Raw genomic sequence first — 16,310 nt, 5'->3', positions numbered from 1 at the left:
TTTCACTCTTCTGCATAATTTTTTCTCTCTCCTCTTTTTAAAAAGCAACATATTGGATTACTGGTTGTTTCTTTATTGGTAGGTGCCTTATTTTTAATGTTTGCTTAACATTGTGCTTGCGTGCATGCTAAGTTGCTTCAGCAGCGTCCAACTCTTTGCAACCCTATGGACTGTAGCAGGCCAGGCTCTTCTGTCCATGAGATTCTTCAGGCAAGAATACTGGAGTGGGTTGCCATGCCCTCCTGCAGGGAATCTTCCTGACCCAGGGATCAAACCTTTGTCTCCTATGGCTCTTGCATTGCAGGCAGATTCTTTACCGCTGCTGTTAATAGACTATTTATTATAATATGTGACTCATTCAACAGAGAGAGTTCCTGAGTATGTAGGGACTTCAGAATTATACCATTGAGTGCCTAATTTTTCTCTAATTCCTAAATGTTCTTTTGTACTCTTTCCTAGAATCTTTCATTTCTTTTTTTCTCTACTTTCATTTATACCTCTTTTTGCAGGTAATTAAGAAATTCAGAGAAATCCTAAACTATATTCGGAAGGAACCGCTTCCTTTGTAAAAATTTCCTGCCTATTTTTAAGGGTTTATGAGATTGGTTACACCATGAAGGAATCTTCAAAACCACATTAAAGAAGGATCTTAAGGTTCTTGCCAGATGTGCACATGAAAAGGAGATTCAGTAGTTTCTGTGCCTAATGAGACCTCATTCCTTTTATTATTCACCCCCAAAATCATTTTCCTTTGGAAATATGTTTTTATTTGAGTTTTTATCCATTTTGTTTTAGAATGTTGATTTTTTTTTATTTGAATTTGCTTGTTCATCAAGCCCTGAGGGTAAGAACTATCTTCTTTACTCTCCTAACCCAGCATCTGTCAGAATGCCCGAATATCACAGGTTGCCTGCTGGTATTTGTGGAGTGAGTGATGACTCAACTCAACCCACGCTGTTAATTGCTTTCCTAGGATTGTGTATCACTTAGTACAGTTATTCAGCAGTTCATCTTGGGTAGACTTTCGGTGGTCTGTTTTTGTTGTTGCAAAGTTCTTATTGTTGAACTTCGGGTTTATATCTCAGTTACTCTGCACGTTCTCTGAAAATGAGCAGTCAGTTTGAATTTACTCCACATACCATCCTGTGAAGTAGATATGTAGCCTGACCAGAGGAGAGAGAGGTTCAGAGAAGCCAAGTAGTTGCCTGAGGTTAGAAGAGGTAGATCAGAGGTGAGCTTCAGGAACCAGTCTGTAGAGTTCTGTACTCAGCAATTCTTTCGCTTTTTTTAAACTATTTTTTTAATTGAAGTATAGTTAATTTACAATGCTGTGCTAATTTCAAGTGTATAGCGAAGTGATTCAGTTATATCTATATACCTGTATGTGTCAATTATTTTTCAGATTTTTTTCCATTATAGATTATTACAAGATATCAAATATAGTTCCCTGTGCTATACAGTTGGTCCTTGTTGTTTACTGATTTCATATATAGTAGTGTGTATATGTTAATCCCAAACTTCTAAGATATCTCCTGCCCTCCACCAGTTCTTTCCTGAATGCCTTTTGTGTATCATGGTAGTGTTCTAGGCACCGGGTTCACAGCATGTGATAAGATAAGGCTGTCTGTTCCCTGGTGCTAAAGAATTCTAGTAGCGGAAGACAGGTAAAAATACACTGTTGATTGAAAGAAAAGGTCAGAGACAAGGCCAGATGTTAGGCTGTTGAGGACATTTAGCAACTGGTTAGGGGAGCTGGAACCCGGGGAATGGTTGAGGGCATAGAAGCTGGGGCTGCAGTCTTTGCTGTTATAGACACTCAAAATGTCATCTACTGTCACCTTTTCTCATATTTTAATACCAAAAAGTGTAAGAGGAGTGTAGTCCTTGATAGCAGCCCCTGCTAAAAGAAGGTAGTAAACTCAGTTTATGTGTATCTAGGTATATACACATGTATATGGTGATTATGTGTGTATTTGTATATCTTGTAAGAGTATCACACCACCTTCATTTTTTTCTTCTTTTACTGTAGACTGAAAACCTAGCTTGGCACTTGATTAAATGTAGGGAGCAAAGGCGACTTCCCTGGCAGTCCAGTGGTTCCGACTCCGTGCTTCCAATGCCGGGGACATGGATTTGACCCCTGGTTGGGGAACTAAGATCCCACATGTCATGCGGTGTGGCCAAATACATAGATATATAAATGAATAAAGTACTTCTACAATTCAACAATTAAAAAAAAATTTTTTTTTTTTTAAATGTAGGGAGCAAAGGAAACAAAAGGGTCAAAATTGTATCTGCACTTTGTATCTGGATGACTCTTTGATCATAGATAAGGATGCCATTTATCAAAAAAAAGGCAACTTTGGGGAAGAGAGACGGTTTGGGGGGAAATGATGTGTCCTTCATATATATAAAAACACAGAACCATCACTGCTTGGAATTGTAGGGCTGAAGGCTACTTAGAGATGGGCTCGCTCAGCTCCCTCCATTTACAGGTGAGGATTTTGAGCCCAAAGATAGCAAGTGATTTGCTCAGAGTCTTGTCAGTAGTAAGTAGTTGAATGTTTACTAGCCTATCGCTATAAATATCCTCAATACACTCCTTCTTAGTACTGTTGTGAAAAGGTGTAAATTATATGTTTCATGGTACTCTTTTACTGGTTAAATGTTGACACCCATCACATGCAGACACTAGGTTGCTTGTTGTGGTTCAGTTGCTAAGTCGTGTCCAAGTCTTTGCAAACCCATAGACTATAGCACACCAGGCTTCCTTGTCCTCTACCATCTCCCAGCATTTGCTCAAATGAATGCCCACTGAGTCTGTGATACTATCCAACCATCTCATCCTCTGTCATCCCCTTCTCCTCCTGCCCTCAATCTTGCCCAGCATCAGGGTCTTTTCCAATGAGTCAGCTCCTCAAATCAGGTGGCCAAAGTATTGGAGCTTCAGCTTCAGCATCAGTTTTTTCATTGAATATTCAGGGTTGATTTCCTTCAGGAGTAACTGGTTTGATCTCCTTGCAGTCCAAGGGACTCTCAGGAGTCTTCTCCAGCACCACAGTTCAAAAGCATCAATTCTTCAGTGCTCAGCCTTCTGTGTGGTCCAGCTCTCACATCCATACATGACTACTGGAAAAACCGTAGAGTTGTATGCTAGGGAGACCCAGATGAGGAGCCACGATCTCTGCCTTTAAGATGTTCAAAGTCTTGTGTACATAACTAAGTGCCATCTGACACAACTTAGTGACTAAACAACTGTGATGATCGCTGTATGGAGTATATAACAACAGAGCCTGGACGTTGGAGATGGAGGGCTCAAGCCTGCTGGGGTGCAGCAGGAAGGGTTTTACTTAGAAGGTAGCTTTGGAGCCATCACTCAAAGCACATCTAGGACTTTTCCAAGAAAGGTGTGGTGAGATGCGTCTTTCCAGGCAGAGGGATGAATGGGGACAAAGTCCTGGAGGCCAGAGAGAGCTAGCATGTGTGGGAACTCTATGTTCTTCGTGTGTTGCTGGAACTTGAACTCTCGGAGCAGTTGGGCGGGCCGTGGCTGCAGCATTTGGAACGTGGAGACGGCAAGTGGCGGTGGCTTTCTGAGGACAGTTAGCAGAGAAGGGAGAGGAGGTGCCCAGGGACACCTAGAGGTTTACACTGGGCTGTGAGAAGGTGGTTCCTCTTTTATTGGTTCTGATTTTGGTTTGTATTTTTTTTTTTCAAGATGGAGAAGACTGTTTATATGATGAAGAGAAGGGGTCAGTGGAGAGCTTAAAGGGAGAGCTTGGAGGCCTGAGCAAGGTCTAGAAGGAAGCAGGAGGTGAGGGGAGGGAGAGTGGGAGAGGCACACTGAGGCGGAGAGACGCTCCCGCGACAACTGCAGGGTCCACGGGGGTGACAGGGCGTTGGAGCTCTAAACACCTCTATCATTAGAAAGGTCATTATTCACAATATACCCCGAGACCTATATAGAACAGCCTGACACGTTTTTCCCATGTTGGATCTTGCAGTTGAGGATCCTCTCTGTAACTTCCACCCCCCGAACTTCCCGAGGATCCCAGAGGTGGAGATGAGAGGTTCCGAGGATGCGGCAGCTGGAACAGTGTTACAGCGGCTGATCCAGGAGCAACTGCGCTATGGCACCCCGACCGAGAACATGAACTTGCTGGCCATTCAGCACCAGGCCACAGGGAGTGCAGGGCCAGCCCACCCCACCAACAACTTTTCTTCCACGGAAAACCTCGCACAAGAAGACCCACAAATGGTCTACCAGTCAGCACGCCAGGAACCGCAGGGTCAGGAACACCAGGTGGACAACACGGTGATGGAGAAACAGGTGCGGTCCGCGCAGCCCCAGCAGAACAATGAGGAGCTGCCCACATATGAGGAGGCCAAGGCGCAGTCCCAGTTCTTCCGCGGACAGCAGCCGCCGCCGCCGCCACAGCAGCCGGGGGCCGTGGGCCACAGCTACTACGTGGCCGGGGGCGCCAGTCAGAAGGCCCGGACTGAGGGCAGGCCAACGGTGAGCCGCGCCAACAGCGGGCAGGCGCACAAGGATGAGGCCCTGAAGGAGCTCAAGCAGGGCCACGTCCGCTCTCTCAGCGAGAGGATCATGCAGCTGTCGCTGGAGAGGAATGGCGCTAAGCAGCACCTCCCTGGCCCCGGCAACGGAAAGGCGTTCAAGGCAGGAGGGGGGCCCTCCCCAGCCCAGCCTGCAGCCAAGATGCTGGACCCCCGAGGTCCTCCACCTGAGTACCCCTTCAAGACCAAGCAGATGGTGTCCCCGGTCAGCAAGACCCAGGAGCATGGACTGTTCTACGGCGACCAGCATCCGGCGCTGCTCCACGACATGGTCAAGCCTTACCCTGCGCCCCAGCCTGCGAGGACAGAAGTGGCCGTCCTGAGGTACCAGCCACCCCCAGAGTACGGGGTAACGAGGTGAGGATCGAGCCTGGAGGATTTAAAAATTTTTATTCTTTTAATTGAAGTATAGTTGATATATAATATTATTACTATTTTTCAGATGTACAATAGAGCGATGCATAATTTTTAAAGATTATGCCCTGTCTATAGTTATTATAAAATATTGGCTATATTCCCCATGTCTCACAGTGTATCCTTGTAGCCTATTTTATACCTAACAGTTTGTTCGTCTTAATCCCCTGCCCCTACATTGCCCCTCCTCCTTCCCTTCTCCCCACTGGACACCACTCGTTTGTTCTCTGTATGCCTGAGTCTGCTTCTTTTATATCACATTTACTAGTTTGTTGTATTTTTTAGATTCCACATATTAGTGATATCAAACAGTATTTATCTTTCTCGGTCTGACCTATTTCAGTTAGCAGATTGCCCTCCAAGTACATCTGTGTTGCTGCAAATGGCAAACCTTCATTCTTTGATATGACTGAGTGGTATTCCATTATGTGCATCTACCGCATCTCCTTCATCCATTGATCAGTTGATGATATTTGTGTTGCTTCCCTGTCTTCTGTGAAGTTGCATCATCTGTGAATACACGATTCTTGATCTATGCCCCTTTGAACACTTTTGCACGCGTGCGTGCTCAGCTGCTCAGTCATGTCCAACTCTTTGCAACCCCATGGACTGTATCCCGCCAGGCTCCTCCGTCCATGGATTTTTCCAGGCAAGAATATTGTAGTGGGTTGCCATATTTTTCTCCAGGAGATCTTCCCGACACAGGGATCAAACCTGTGTCTCCTGCATTAGCAGGCAGATTCTTTACCACTGAGCCACCTAAAATGCTGCTGTGAATACTGAGATGCATGTGTCTTTCTGAACTAATGTTTTTATTTTTCTCAGATATATACCCAGAAGTGGAATTGCTGGGTCATATGGTAGTTCTGTTTTTAGTTTTTTGAGAAACCTTCATACTGTTTCCACAGTAAGCCTAGTGGTTTGACTCATGGTTTTAGCACTCATTATTTTCAAGGCATACTAGGTTTTTGTCATCAGTTGTTTTTTTTTTTTTGTCTGTGCACAATATTTAGTAAGCAGCGTTTTGGCCAAAATATATAGAGTGAAACAGAATAGAAGTCAACTGGGGATTTTCTCCAGGTATCCCAGAAGGCGGGTGGGGATTTCTGAGTCTAGGGGCGGAGCCTCCGTTGTGGGCTGTCCCTGGGGAGCTCAGCCCAGTGGTCTAGAGGAGCAGCAGTTTTCCTGGCTGGCTTTGTGGAGACTGTCCAAGCTCCTGGAACATATTATTACCATGGGGTTTTATAGAGTCTTTCTTCATTGTAGATTTTAAAGGAAAATGTAGTCTGAATTCTAGAACAGAGGAGCTAAAGGGATGTAGAAATCATATAGCCTCACCCCTTTATTCAACAGAAAAGTGAAAGTGTTAGTCGCTCAGTCATGTCCAACTCTGTGACCCTGTGGACTGTAGCCCACCAGGCTCCCCTGTCCATGGGATTCTCCAGACAAGAATACTGGATTGGGTAGCCATGCCCTCCTCCATGGAGAAGGCAATGGCAACCCACTCCAGTACTCTTGCCTGGAAAATCCCATGGACGGAGGAGTCTGGTAGGCTGCAGTCCATGGGGTCGCTAGCAGTCAGACACGACTGAGCGATTTCACTTTCACTTTTCACTTTCATGCGTTGGAGAAGGAAATGGCAACCCACTCCAGTATTCTTGCCTGGAGAATCCCAGGGATGGGGGAGCCTGGTGGGCTGCCGCCTATGGGGTCGCACAGAGTTGGACATGACTGATGCGACACAGCAGCAGCAGCAACCCTCCTCCAGGGGATCTTCCCAACCCAGGGATCGAACCCGGGTCTCCTGCATTGCAAGCAGATTCTTTTACCGTTTGAGCCACCAGGGAAGAAGCTCTGTTTATTCAAGAGATGAGAAACTCAACTCCTGCAGTACTCAACTCTGAGGCAGATGGAGTGAGGCTCAGGTATCCTAACTCTAAAACCATTTCCCTCCATCGTCCTAATTCCTCCAACTGATAGATTCAACAAAACTTACCATGTGTGTAGTCTGTGCAGCCCTGTACTCAGTTCACAGATAAAGATACAGTTTCCACCCTCAAGATCCTCCCAGCATTGTCTCAGGGAAGCCAGCATCTGAACAGATCTTTGGGCTGCAGGGTGCTGTTTTAGGATAGAAAGGTGCAAAGAGCATTCAGGAACCGGAGAGAGTGGTATGACTCACAGCTGAAGGGCTTGGGGAGAGCTGCATGGAGGAGGTGACGTTTGAGTTGGGTCTTGAAGAATAAATAAGAGCTGTGGGGTAGAGGTGAAGTAGCAGGAGGTACTATGCAGGGGAAAGGCCATTTCTTCAGACCAAAGCTTAGGAGGTTTTGTCTGGCATGAGCTGCAGTCTTACAGAGCCATGGCAGGGTAGGAAGTGGCAGAAAGTGTGTTTGGACAAGGAAATTGAGATCAGTTGATGAAGATCTTTGAGTATCATACTAAGGAGTTTAGAATTTATCCATAAACAATTGCAAGAACCAGTGTTTTTCAGTAAAGACTGTGTTGATGTTTACTAGGCTGATTTTAATGGCAGCAAAGGATGAATTAGAGGCAGGGGAACCTAGAGGCCATGAGGACCACTAGAGACGGGTTCAGTTGTGTCAGATAAGACTTGATAAGGGTAACCCAGCTTTGAGGCCATAGGTATAGAGGAGCATTATATGCTAAGGGAAATAGAGTTGACATCATTTAATGATTGATTAGATATGGACACTGTTGGAAATAAGGCAGTTGGAAAGCAAACTCTCAGGAGAAAAGTTGGCTCTGGAGATACCCATTTGGAAATTGCTAGAGTTTAGATATTTCTGAGCTTGCTCTGCTTGGGGAGAGTGTGGAGCATAAGAGAAGACAAGTGGGTCACTGCCTGTTATGGGTATGTCTTCATTCTCAGCAGAGGCTTTATTTATCAGATTCTTTGTGTGTGTGTGTGTGTTCAAGGACTCCCTGATGCCCTTCTCTTTTTTTTTAATTAATTAATTAAGTTTTTTATTTTATTTACAATGTTGTGGTGGTTTTTGCCATACATATTGGAGGCTAATTACTGTTTATCAGATTCTAAATCAAATGAGCTGAGATTTTCCCGAGTGACCCCAATGGCTGGGTGCAGGGTTTACTTTGGCTGTACGTCTTCTGAAAAGAGAGAGACTGGGCCTTGGCAGAGAGAGTGAGCTGGCTGGTTGGCCTGTCCCTCACTTGGCAGCTGCTGACACGTTTCCCTGACTTTGGTGGCAGTGGCAGTTTTGAAGCAATGTACCGACTGCAGGGCCCTGACAGCAGGATGCAGCGGACACCGTGTGACCCCTCTGGGGTATCCAAGCGCAGCCTAGGAGAGCGCTTGTTCTCACCCTTTTATGATTCCTTAAGCCACGGAGAAATTGAAATTTAAAAGCTATCAGGTTTGAAGAGGAAAAATATATCTTCAAACCTCTGGTTATTAGCACATTGATTTGCCAGAGTTATATAATCCATGGTACTGATTGCAGAATCATATCAGAGTTTGGGTTGTGATAGTTCACTTTTTTTTTTTTTCTTAATCATTTAACTCTGTGCCTAGAGCTTGATCGAAAGGGGAAATATCCCCAGTCTCCTTTCTTCTCTTGGGCTTTATTCTTTGTTACGTGGCAGGGCATAAAGGGGTCTGGCTGCTTTTTGTCATTTGGCAGTAGGTATGCTGTGAGTGGAAGACAGGAAGGGGGAGGAGGAAGCTATTCCTGGAGGGCTGCCCAGGTATTTGTGGACGGTGTCACGTGTTTCGATGTGATGACGTCAGAAAGAAGAAGAAATGTCTGAAGGATTTGAGCTGGTTGCCGGGCTTGGCAGCTGGGTCCACATGACACATCAAAATGCCCTAGAAGATGTAACAGACAGACCATTGAGGCTCAGTCCCAGAGCTACAAGGTGCCTTTGTGAGCATGGCCGCAGCTCGCCAGCGTGGCTCCCCCAGGGCAGCCTTTGGCCAGCAGGGTAAACAGAGTTGCCTCCACACCAGCCCTGCTTCAGACACATTTACTGTGGCCTGAGCTCCAAGGGCTGGATCTGAAGCTCAGCACGGTGTGATGTTCAAGTTCTCTTTGACCCAAAAGAAGAGCCGTTGCATGCGTGCTCAGCCATTTCCAACTCTGCAGCCCTGTGAACTGCAGTCCGCCAGGCTCCTCTGTCCATGGGATTCTCCAGGCAAGAATACTGTGGTGGGTTGCCATGCCCTCCTGCAGGGGACCTTCCTGACCCAGGGATCGAACTCGTGCCTCTGGCGGCTTTTGCAATGGCAGGCGGGTTCTTTCCCAATCAGCCACCTGGGAAGCCCACAGAAGGGCAGGTCTCCCGTTAACTTCACTGTCACCTTCCTTTGTGCTTAACAGGTTACCAGTTTGTCATTAATGGTGATGGCTGTTGGGTCAGTGCATGGTGGATGACCCTTGAGTCAGGGAGGCCTTTGTCTGCAATCACTGGGCTCATGTTCTGGCCTCGAGCTGCAAAGATGGGCTCAGTATGTTGTGGATATTCAGCGCTCTCATCCCACCCATCATACGCTGTCAAGACTTCACTGCTTTTTGTCTAGAGATGGAAAAGTCTGAAGAGCACAGAGCTTAGGATGAGGAAGAATCTGGAGTTCTGGCCTTCATTGCTGATTTACCATAGCTTACGAATTCTCTCACCTGCTTTGATCCACTGACCATGGGAGATGTTTGGCAGGTTATGGTCTCTTCTTGTGGGAAACCCCGTGGAGAGGCCACCGGTCAAGGCCTCCTTGACTTTTATCAGTTCAGTTCAGTCGCTCAGTCGTGTCTGACTCTTTGCAACCCCATGAACCGCAGCATGCCAGGCCTCCCTGTCCATCACCAACTCCCGGAGTTTCCTCAAACTCATGGCCATTGAGTCGGTGATGCCACCCAACCATCTCATCCTCTGTCGTCCCTTCTCCTGCCCTCAATCTTTCCCAGCATCAGGGTCTTTTCAAATGAGTCAGCTCTTCGCATCAGGTGGCCAAACCTTGGCCTTTTTTGTGAGGAAGCTAGTGAGGCTGGGGAAGGGCTCAGGCGACCTGGCGCTGCTGAGGGGCCTGGTGGGGGCCTCCAGGGACGGTGAGGCAGCCACGGGTACAGGCCAGCTCTGTCCTGCCCCATTCTTCCTTTTCCTTCTCCTAAAAGTGGAAATGGGCATAAATGAGGACCAGGTGAGAATTGGACAGGTTGTTCTATGGAGAATTAAGCTTTAAAAAAAAGAAAAGGAAGCATTAACTCTGACACATTTTTGGGGAAACAGAGCACCTCCAGAAGTCATGACTTGGCTTACACAGTCTGTACCATTGTTTTTATTGTTGTTGTTGTTCAGTCGCTCAGTCGTGTCCGACTCTTTGTGACCCCATGGCCTGCAGCACGCCAGGCTTCCCTGTCCATCACCAACTCCTGGAGCTTGCTTAAACTCATGTCCATTGAGTCGGTGATGCCATCCAACCATCTCGTCGTCTGTCATCCCCTTCTCCTCCTGCCTTCAATCTTTCCCAGCACCAGGGTCTTTTCAGATGAGTCGGTTCTTCACATCAGGTGGCCAAAGTTATTGGAGCCTCAGAATCAGTCCTTCCAATGAATATTCAGGATTGATTTTCTTTAGGATTAACTGGTCTGTCCCATTAACCGAAGTGAAGGCACGAATGAATACTCGGGAACTAGACCTCACACACCATAGCTAAGTTTGCATGCTGCAACTAAAGACTCCAAATGCCACAACAAAGATCCCCCAAATAAATATTAAAAAAAGAGAAATGACGTCAGAGCCAGGGGTGCCATGGGTCCCCCAGAACACGCTTGCTTCATCTCTTCACAGGCCAGCCATCCTTGCCATCAGCTTCTGGTCTCCTGCATTCATGGAAGGACCCTGTGGTGTGCTCAGCCTCCCAAATCATGCCTGTTTTCCTTAGAAAATTCACTATGAATTTTCCTCTAGAAAAATCTCCTGGTTTGGTTTTATTTAGCACAGAGTCAAAGTTCCTGATGCTCTCTGGTGCTCGGGTGCTTCAGTTGTGTCCAACTTTCTGCAGCCCCATGGACTGTAGCCCACCAGGCTCCTCCGTCCCTGGGATTCTCCAGGCAAGAATACTGGAGTGGGTTGCAATGCCCTCCTCCAGGGGATCTTCCCGACCCAGGCATGGCTCCTGGGTCTCCTGCATTGCAGGTGGATTCTTCACTATCTGAGCCACCAGGGAAGCCCCATGCTCCCTGGGAACGTGTCAGACAGTGCAGGGAGGAGGGAGAGAGCAAAGAGGACAGAGCCCTGGAGCCCATGTGGCCAATTAGAGAGAAACTGTGCCTCTTGCCAGGAACCCACGCCGACCCAGCAGTGCAGCCAGAATCCAGTTTACCATTTGAACAAGCGTGAAGATTCGGGCTGAAGAGCAGCTCTCACTCTGGGTGGGTGTGAGGTCTCAAATGGGCTGTACAGTACAACAGAGAATGTTTGGTGGCCCCCTCTCACCCTGAGTTGGAAATGGCTGGAGGAGGAAGGGGGATTTTCGGAGTGAGTGTTTCCAAAGTGCTGATCTGCAGTTTAGATAGTTAACGAAAATGAATTGCTATGTGGCATTAAAAGGTGAGCCAGACCCAAAGCTTAACCACCATGCATTGCTCTGAACAGAAATGAGGCCAGGGAGTGTTTTTTAAAATTCCACTAGCTAAACATGTGTTTTGAATACCAGCATTAAAATTTACGAGTTTGTACAATTTTTAAGCTGAATTGTGGCTGGATGAGCCAAGTAAAATGCCCTGTTTATTGTGAGGAGTGGCTCTGTGGTGTGGGAATTTCAAAAGGCTGGGGTCAAGTTTAGGTTGCTTTCTCAGGAAATGTAACACAACTCTAGCTGCAATGCATTAAATGCATGGCTTCTCCAAACAAGAGGATCATCCATTTGCATCCTGCCTATAATAGTTCGGATCTTAGTTTACCCAAGAGTCTAGTCTCAGTCTGAACACTTAAGAGTCCCGTGTCGAACCACCAAAGGGGTCCAGGTGGGAAGGCTGTGGGTTTGGGAAAAGAAGATTTGAGGGGTTTTAAGTCCTGGCTCTTCCACTTCGTAGCAAATTGCTTAAGTTCTCAGAGCCTCAGTTTCCATATCTGCAATTTGTTATAGCTGATGTTTCCTAAAAGTAACTGATTTTCTTCCTTACACCAATGAAACACTTTCATTATCAAAAATCTAGTAATATAGATAACTCCCACTTCCACTTCCCCACTCTCTAAAACATTAGGTAAAGAAGGGAAATAGAAATTACCTGCAGTTCCATTATCCAGCCAAAAGCACTCTTAAATACTCTGTTCACTGTTGGTTTCACAATCAGAAAGTATAAGAAAATACTCTAAGTTGGAAACCTCTAGGTAAATAAGAGGTATTTTTACTGAGAGGGAAGTCTTAAAATTTGAACCTCTTCACAGCCAAGAAGCCATTTGTTATTTTCATCTCATTTTTAAATTCTTTTATCTTGTTTACTTCCTCTGATTATTAAAATAACAGTGCTGATTTTTGGCTTATCTCTAATTTTTCTACAAGTGAAAGTCACTCAGTTGTGTCCAACTCTTTTTGACCCCATGGACTGTATGCCATGGAATTTTCCAGGCCAGAACGCTGGAGTGGGTAGCCTTTCCCTTCTCCAGGGGATCTTCCCAACCCAGGGATCGAACCCCAGTCTCCCACATTGCAGGCAGATTCTTTACCAGCTGAACCATGAGGGAAGCCCTTGTGGCTAATATATGTCTTTCTATGATGAACATATATATTAGTGCAGAACTTTTTGACTAGCCACCCATGTTCATTGTAGAAATTACATAAAGAATAGAAAAGTAGGAAGAGTGAAAAAAAAATTACATGAATTTGTCATCTGGAGACAGTCATTCTGTCTTTTGTCATAGTGCCTTCTAGTCATTTTTCTGTAATGTTTTACTCAAGCGAAGTCCTAATATGTATCATGTCTAGAGAATTTTAAAGAATCTTTGATTTGGTGCTCAGTAAACATTCATTGAACTGATTGTTAATATGATAAATTGAAAAAAGTTGTTTTGATTTTAGTTGTCTATTAATAACTTTGCTTTGGGAAATTTATTTAGCTGTTTGCATATTTGTTCTTTTGAATTACTTGATCACATCCTTCATCTGTTTATCCATTGATGTCTTTTCCTGTTATGTTTTGGACAACTTTTGTCGATCACACAGCCATATTAAATGTTAGCACGATGGCCTAATTGTAGATAAACATATTGTTGTTGTTGTTGTTTAGTCACTAAGTCATGTCCTACTCTTTTGTAACCCATGGACTGGAGCCTGCCAGGCTCTTCTTCTGTCCATGGGGTTTTCCAGGCAAGAATACCGGAGTGGGTTGCCATTTTCTCCTCCAGGGGATCTTCCCATCCCAGGGACAGAACCTGTGCCTCATGTATTGGGAGGCGGATTCTTTACTACTGAGCCACCTGGGAAGCCCCCAAAACATATAGTTTAGTATTTTGAATACAGATTGTTGATCACCATTGATGCTTGGAGATCTAGGGCTAGAGTGGGGACTACTGGTCTGTTTGTGTGAATTGCTTTGTTGCTCACTGAATTCTGCAATTGTCTCCAAAATGAAGTCTTTTGGTATACATGTAGCGTGGACTAGAGCAGTGCTGAACAATGGAAATATACTGTTGAGAGAGGGGGGAGGGATAAATTGGAAGACTGGAATTGACATACAGACGCCACTATGTATAAAATAGATAACTAGTAAGGACCTGCTGTATAGCACAGGGAACTCTACTCAGTGCTCTGTAATGACCTATATGGGATAAGAATCTAGAAAAGAGTGGAGATATATATGTATTATATATATGTATATCTCCACTCTTTTTTAGATGTGTGTGTGTGTGTGCGTGCCTGTGTGTGTAACTGATTTACTTTGCTGTACAGCAGAAACTAACATGACATTGTAAGTCAGCTATACTCCAATAAGAATTAAAAAATTTAAAATGCTAAATTAAAAAAATAAAGACATTGACATCCTTTAAAAAAGAAATATAATGTGGGTCAGATATCTAATTAAAAATTCTCTCACAGCCACATTTTTATAAAGTTAAAAGAAATGGGTGAAATTAATTTTAAAATGTGTTTTAGTTAACCATTTTTAAAAACTGCATATAGTTAATTTACAATGTTGTTTGTGTTACTTTCTGCTATAAAGCAAAGTGATTCATTTATACATTAAACTTAATACATTAAATTTTTTTTCTGTTATTGAATATTGTTCCCTGTGCTATACCGTAAGACTTTGTTATCTGTTTTATGTACAGTAGTTTGTATCTGCTAATTCCAAACTCCTAATTTATCCACCACCACCCCCAACACCTCCCCACTTTGGCAACCGTAAGTCTGTTTTCTATGTCTGTGAGTTTACTTCTGTTTGGTCAGTCAGGTCATTTGTTTCCTTTTTTTAAGATTCCAGATACAGGCGATATCATATATTTGTGTTTGTCTGACTTACTTCTCTTAGTATGAGAATCTCTAGGTCCATCCTGGAGATTGCTGGAAGTGGCATTGCTTTCTTTTTATGGGGGAGTAATGTTCAACTATGTACGCTTATCACATCCTCTTTATCCCTTCACCTGGGGATGGACACTTGGGTTGCTTCTGTGTCTTGGCTGTCGTAAGTAGTGTTGCTATGAACGTTGAGGTGTGTCTGTCTTCAAATTGGCTTTTGTCTTTACTGGATATATGCTCAGGAGTAGGATTGTTGGATCATACGGTAACTGTATTTTTAGTTTTTTTAAGAAACTTCCATACTGTTAGTTAATCCATTTTAAAGCATACATTTAGATACATGTTTTATTTAACCCATTATATCTGAAGTATTATCACTTCAACAGGTTATCAACATAAAAAACTATTGCTGAGATATTTTAACTTTTTTGTACTGTCTTCAAGTTTTGATGTGCCTTTTATACTTCGTGCGCATCTCAGCTCAGATGAGACATTTCAGGTGTTCAGTAACCACATGTGGTTTGTGGCTGGTGTTTTGAACAGTACAGGCCTAGAAGAAAGTGAGGATCTGTGTTCAAGAGAGAGTGTCCCGACACGCATGTGCATCACCTTGACATGATACTCTTGTTCTGCCTTGCATTGCAAGAAATCTCTTCAGAAATGGAAGCTTCTATGGTGCTAGGCTAGCATTTGCTTTGTTTCCAGGTTGAAGCTTTAGTGTTAGGGACTGGGATTCTCCACACAGAGTGTTTTAAGAGGAAGGGACATCCAAGGGTGCGTTATCCTTAGCTTTTCTCCTGACACTCATTATCAGTGTAGTAACAATAACAGAGGCTAGCAGTTATTAAGTACTTTCCCAATGACAGACACTGTGTACAGTGCTTTGTATACATGATCTCATTTAATTCTCATAACAACTCTGTGAAGTAGATACTATCATTATCACCATTTAAAGGTGAAGAAGAAATTAAAAGCTTGCCCATGGTTGCATGGCTAGAAGGAAGCAGAGAAAAGCGTCCCATATTAAGGAAAACTGCTGTCTTGTGCCAGCATAGGGCGCTAGCCCTGGTGCTAGCCCTGGTGTGGCGGAGGTATGTGAGTTCCAACCCCCAGTTCACAGCCCATTGTTTTGCTTTGTAAAGACTGAGATCTCTAGTTTGTTAATCCTCTGAGCTTTAGTTTGCATACTTTTAAAACAGAATAATGATATATGTTGTGAGAGCAGGGAATGTCCAAGCTTGTGAGAATGAAATGACAGTGCAGGTAAAGTGCTATTCATGGCACATTTAGTACATTACAGATTTAGGTGTAATGTAAATACAAATGTTTAAACAAACTTATTTATGGGAACTTCCCTGGTAGTTCAGTGGTTAAGACTCTGCGCTTCCAATGCAGGGGTCGTGGGTTTGATCCCTAGTTGGGGATCTGACATGCTGTGAGGCATGGCCAAAAAAAAATTTTTTTTAAGAGAATATGTAAACAAGCTTATATATGAAGGCTTGTTATGTGCAGAGAGAAGCAAATGGACTGTTGAGTAGTAGCTGTCCCCAATGATCTTGCTTCCCTAATCCAAATTACATTATCACTTCAGTCTTGAGCTGCATTTTGTGTATGAGAAAGGAAGCGACATGGAGCTGTGTTATTATATTGGCAGTGTCATGACTGGAGATTCTAACTATATTATCCATATCAAATATAAATATCAGAGGTCTCTTCCTTAATAAAATAATGTTGAAGTTCATAAAGCATATATAACCTCCTAACTTGCTGTTGGGCTCTGGGGCCAAATCAATTGACAAAAATGTACTGAGTACCAATTTAGTGT

General features: G+C 44.3%; 1 protein-coding gene across 17 annotated transcripts in view; it reads left to right on the top strand.

Moving 5' to 3' along the window:
• The window catches only part of AMOTL1 (angiomotin like 1), a 197,865-nt gene that overhangs the window by 113,778 nt on the left and 67,777 nt on the right, over positions 1-16,310 (top strand). For all 17 annotated transcript variants that reach the window (XM_081543192.1, XM_081543201.1, XM_081543193.1 and 14 more), the window contains one exon: positions 4,005-4,932. In XM_081543192.1, coding sequence (XP_081399318.1) covers positions 4,005-4,932 — 928 coding nt within the window. The remainder of the gene's footprint in view (positions 1-4,004; positions 4,933-16,310) is intronic.

This window comes from Giraffa tippelskirchi, chromosome 11 (assembly GCF_054371585.1).
Source record: "Giraffa tippelskirchi isolate mGirTip1 chromosome 11, T2T-mGirTip1v1.2.pri, whole genome shotgun sequence".
Classification (NCBI taxonomy): Eukaryota; Metazoa; Chordata; class Mammalia; order Artiodactyla; family Giraffidae; genus Giraffa; species Giraffa tippelskirchi.
This window is presented reverse-complemented; position numbering and strand designations above follow the sequence as displayed.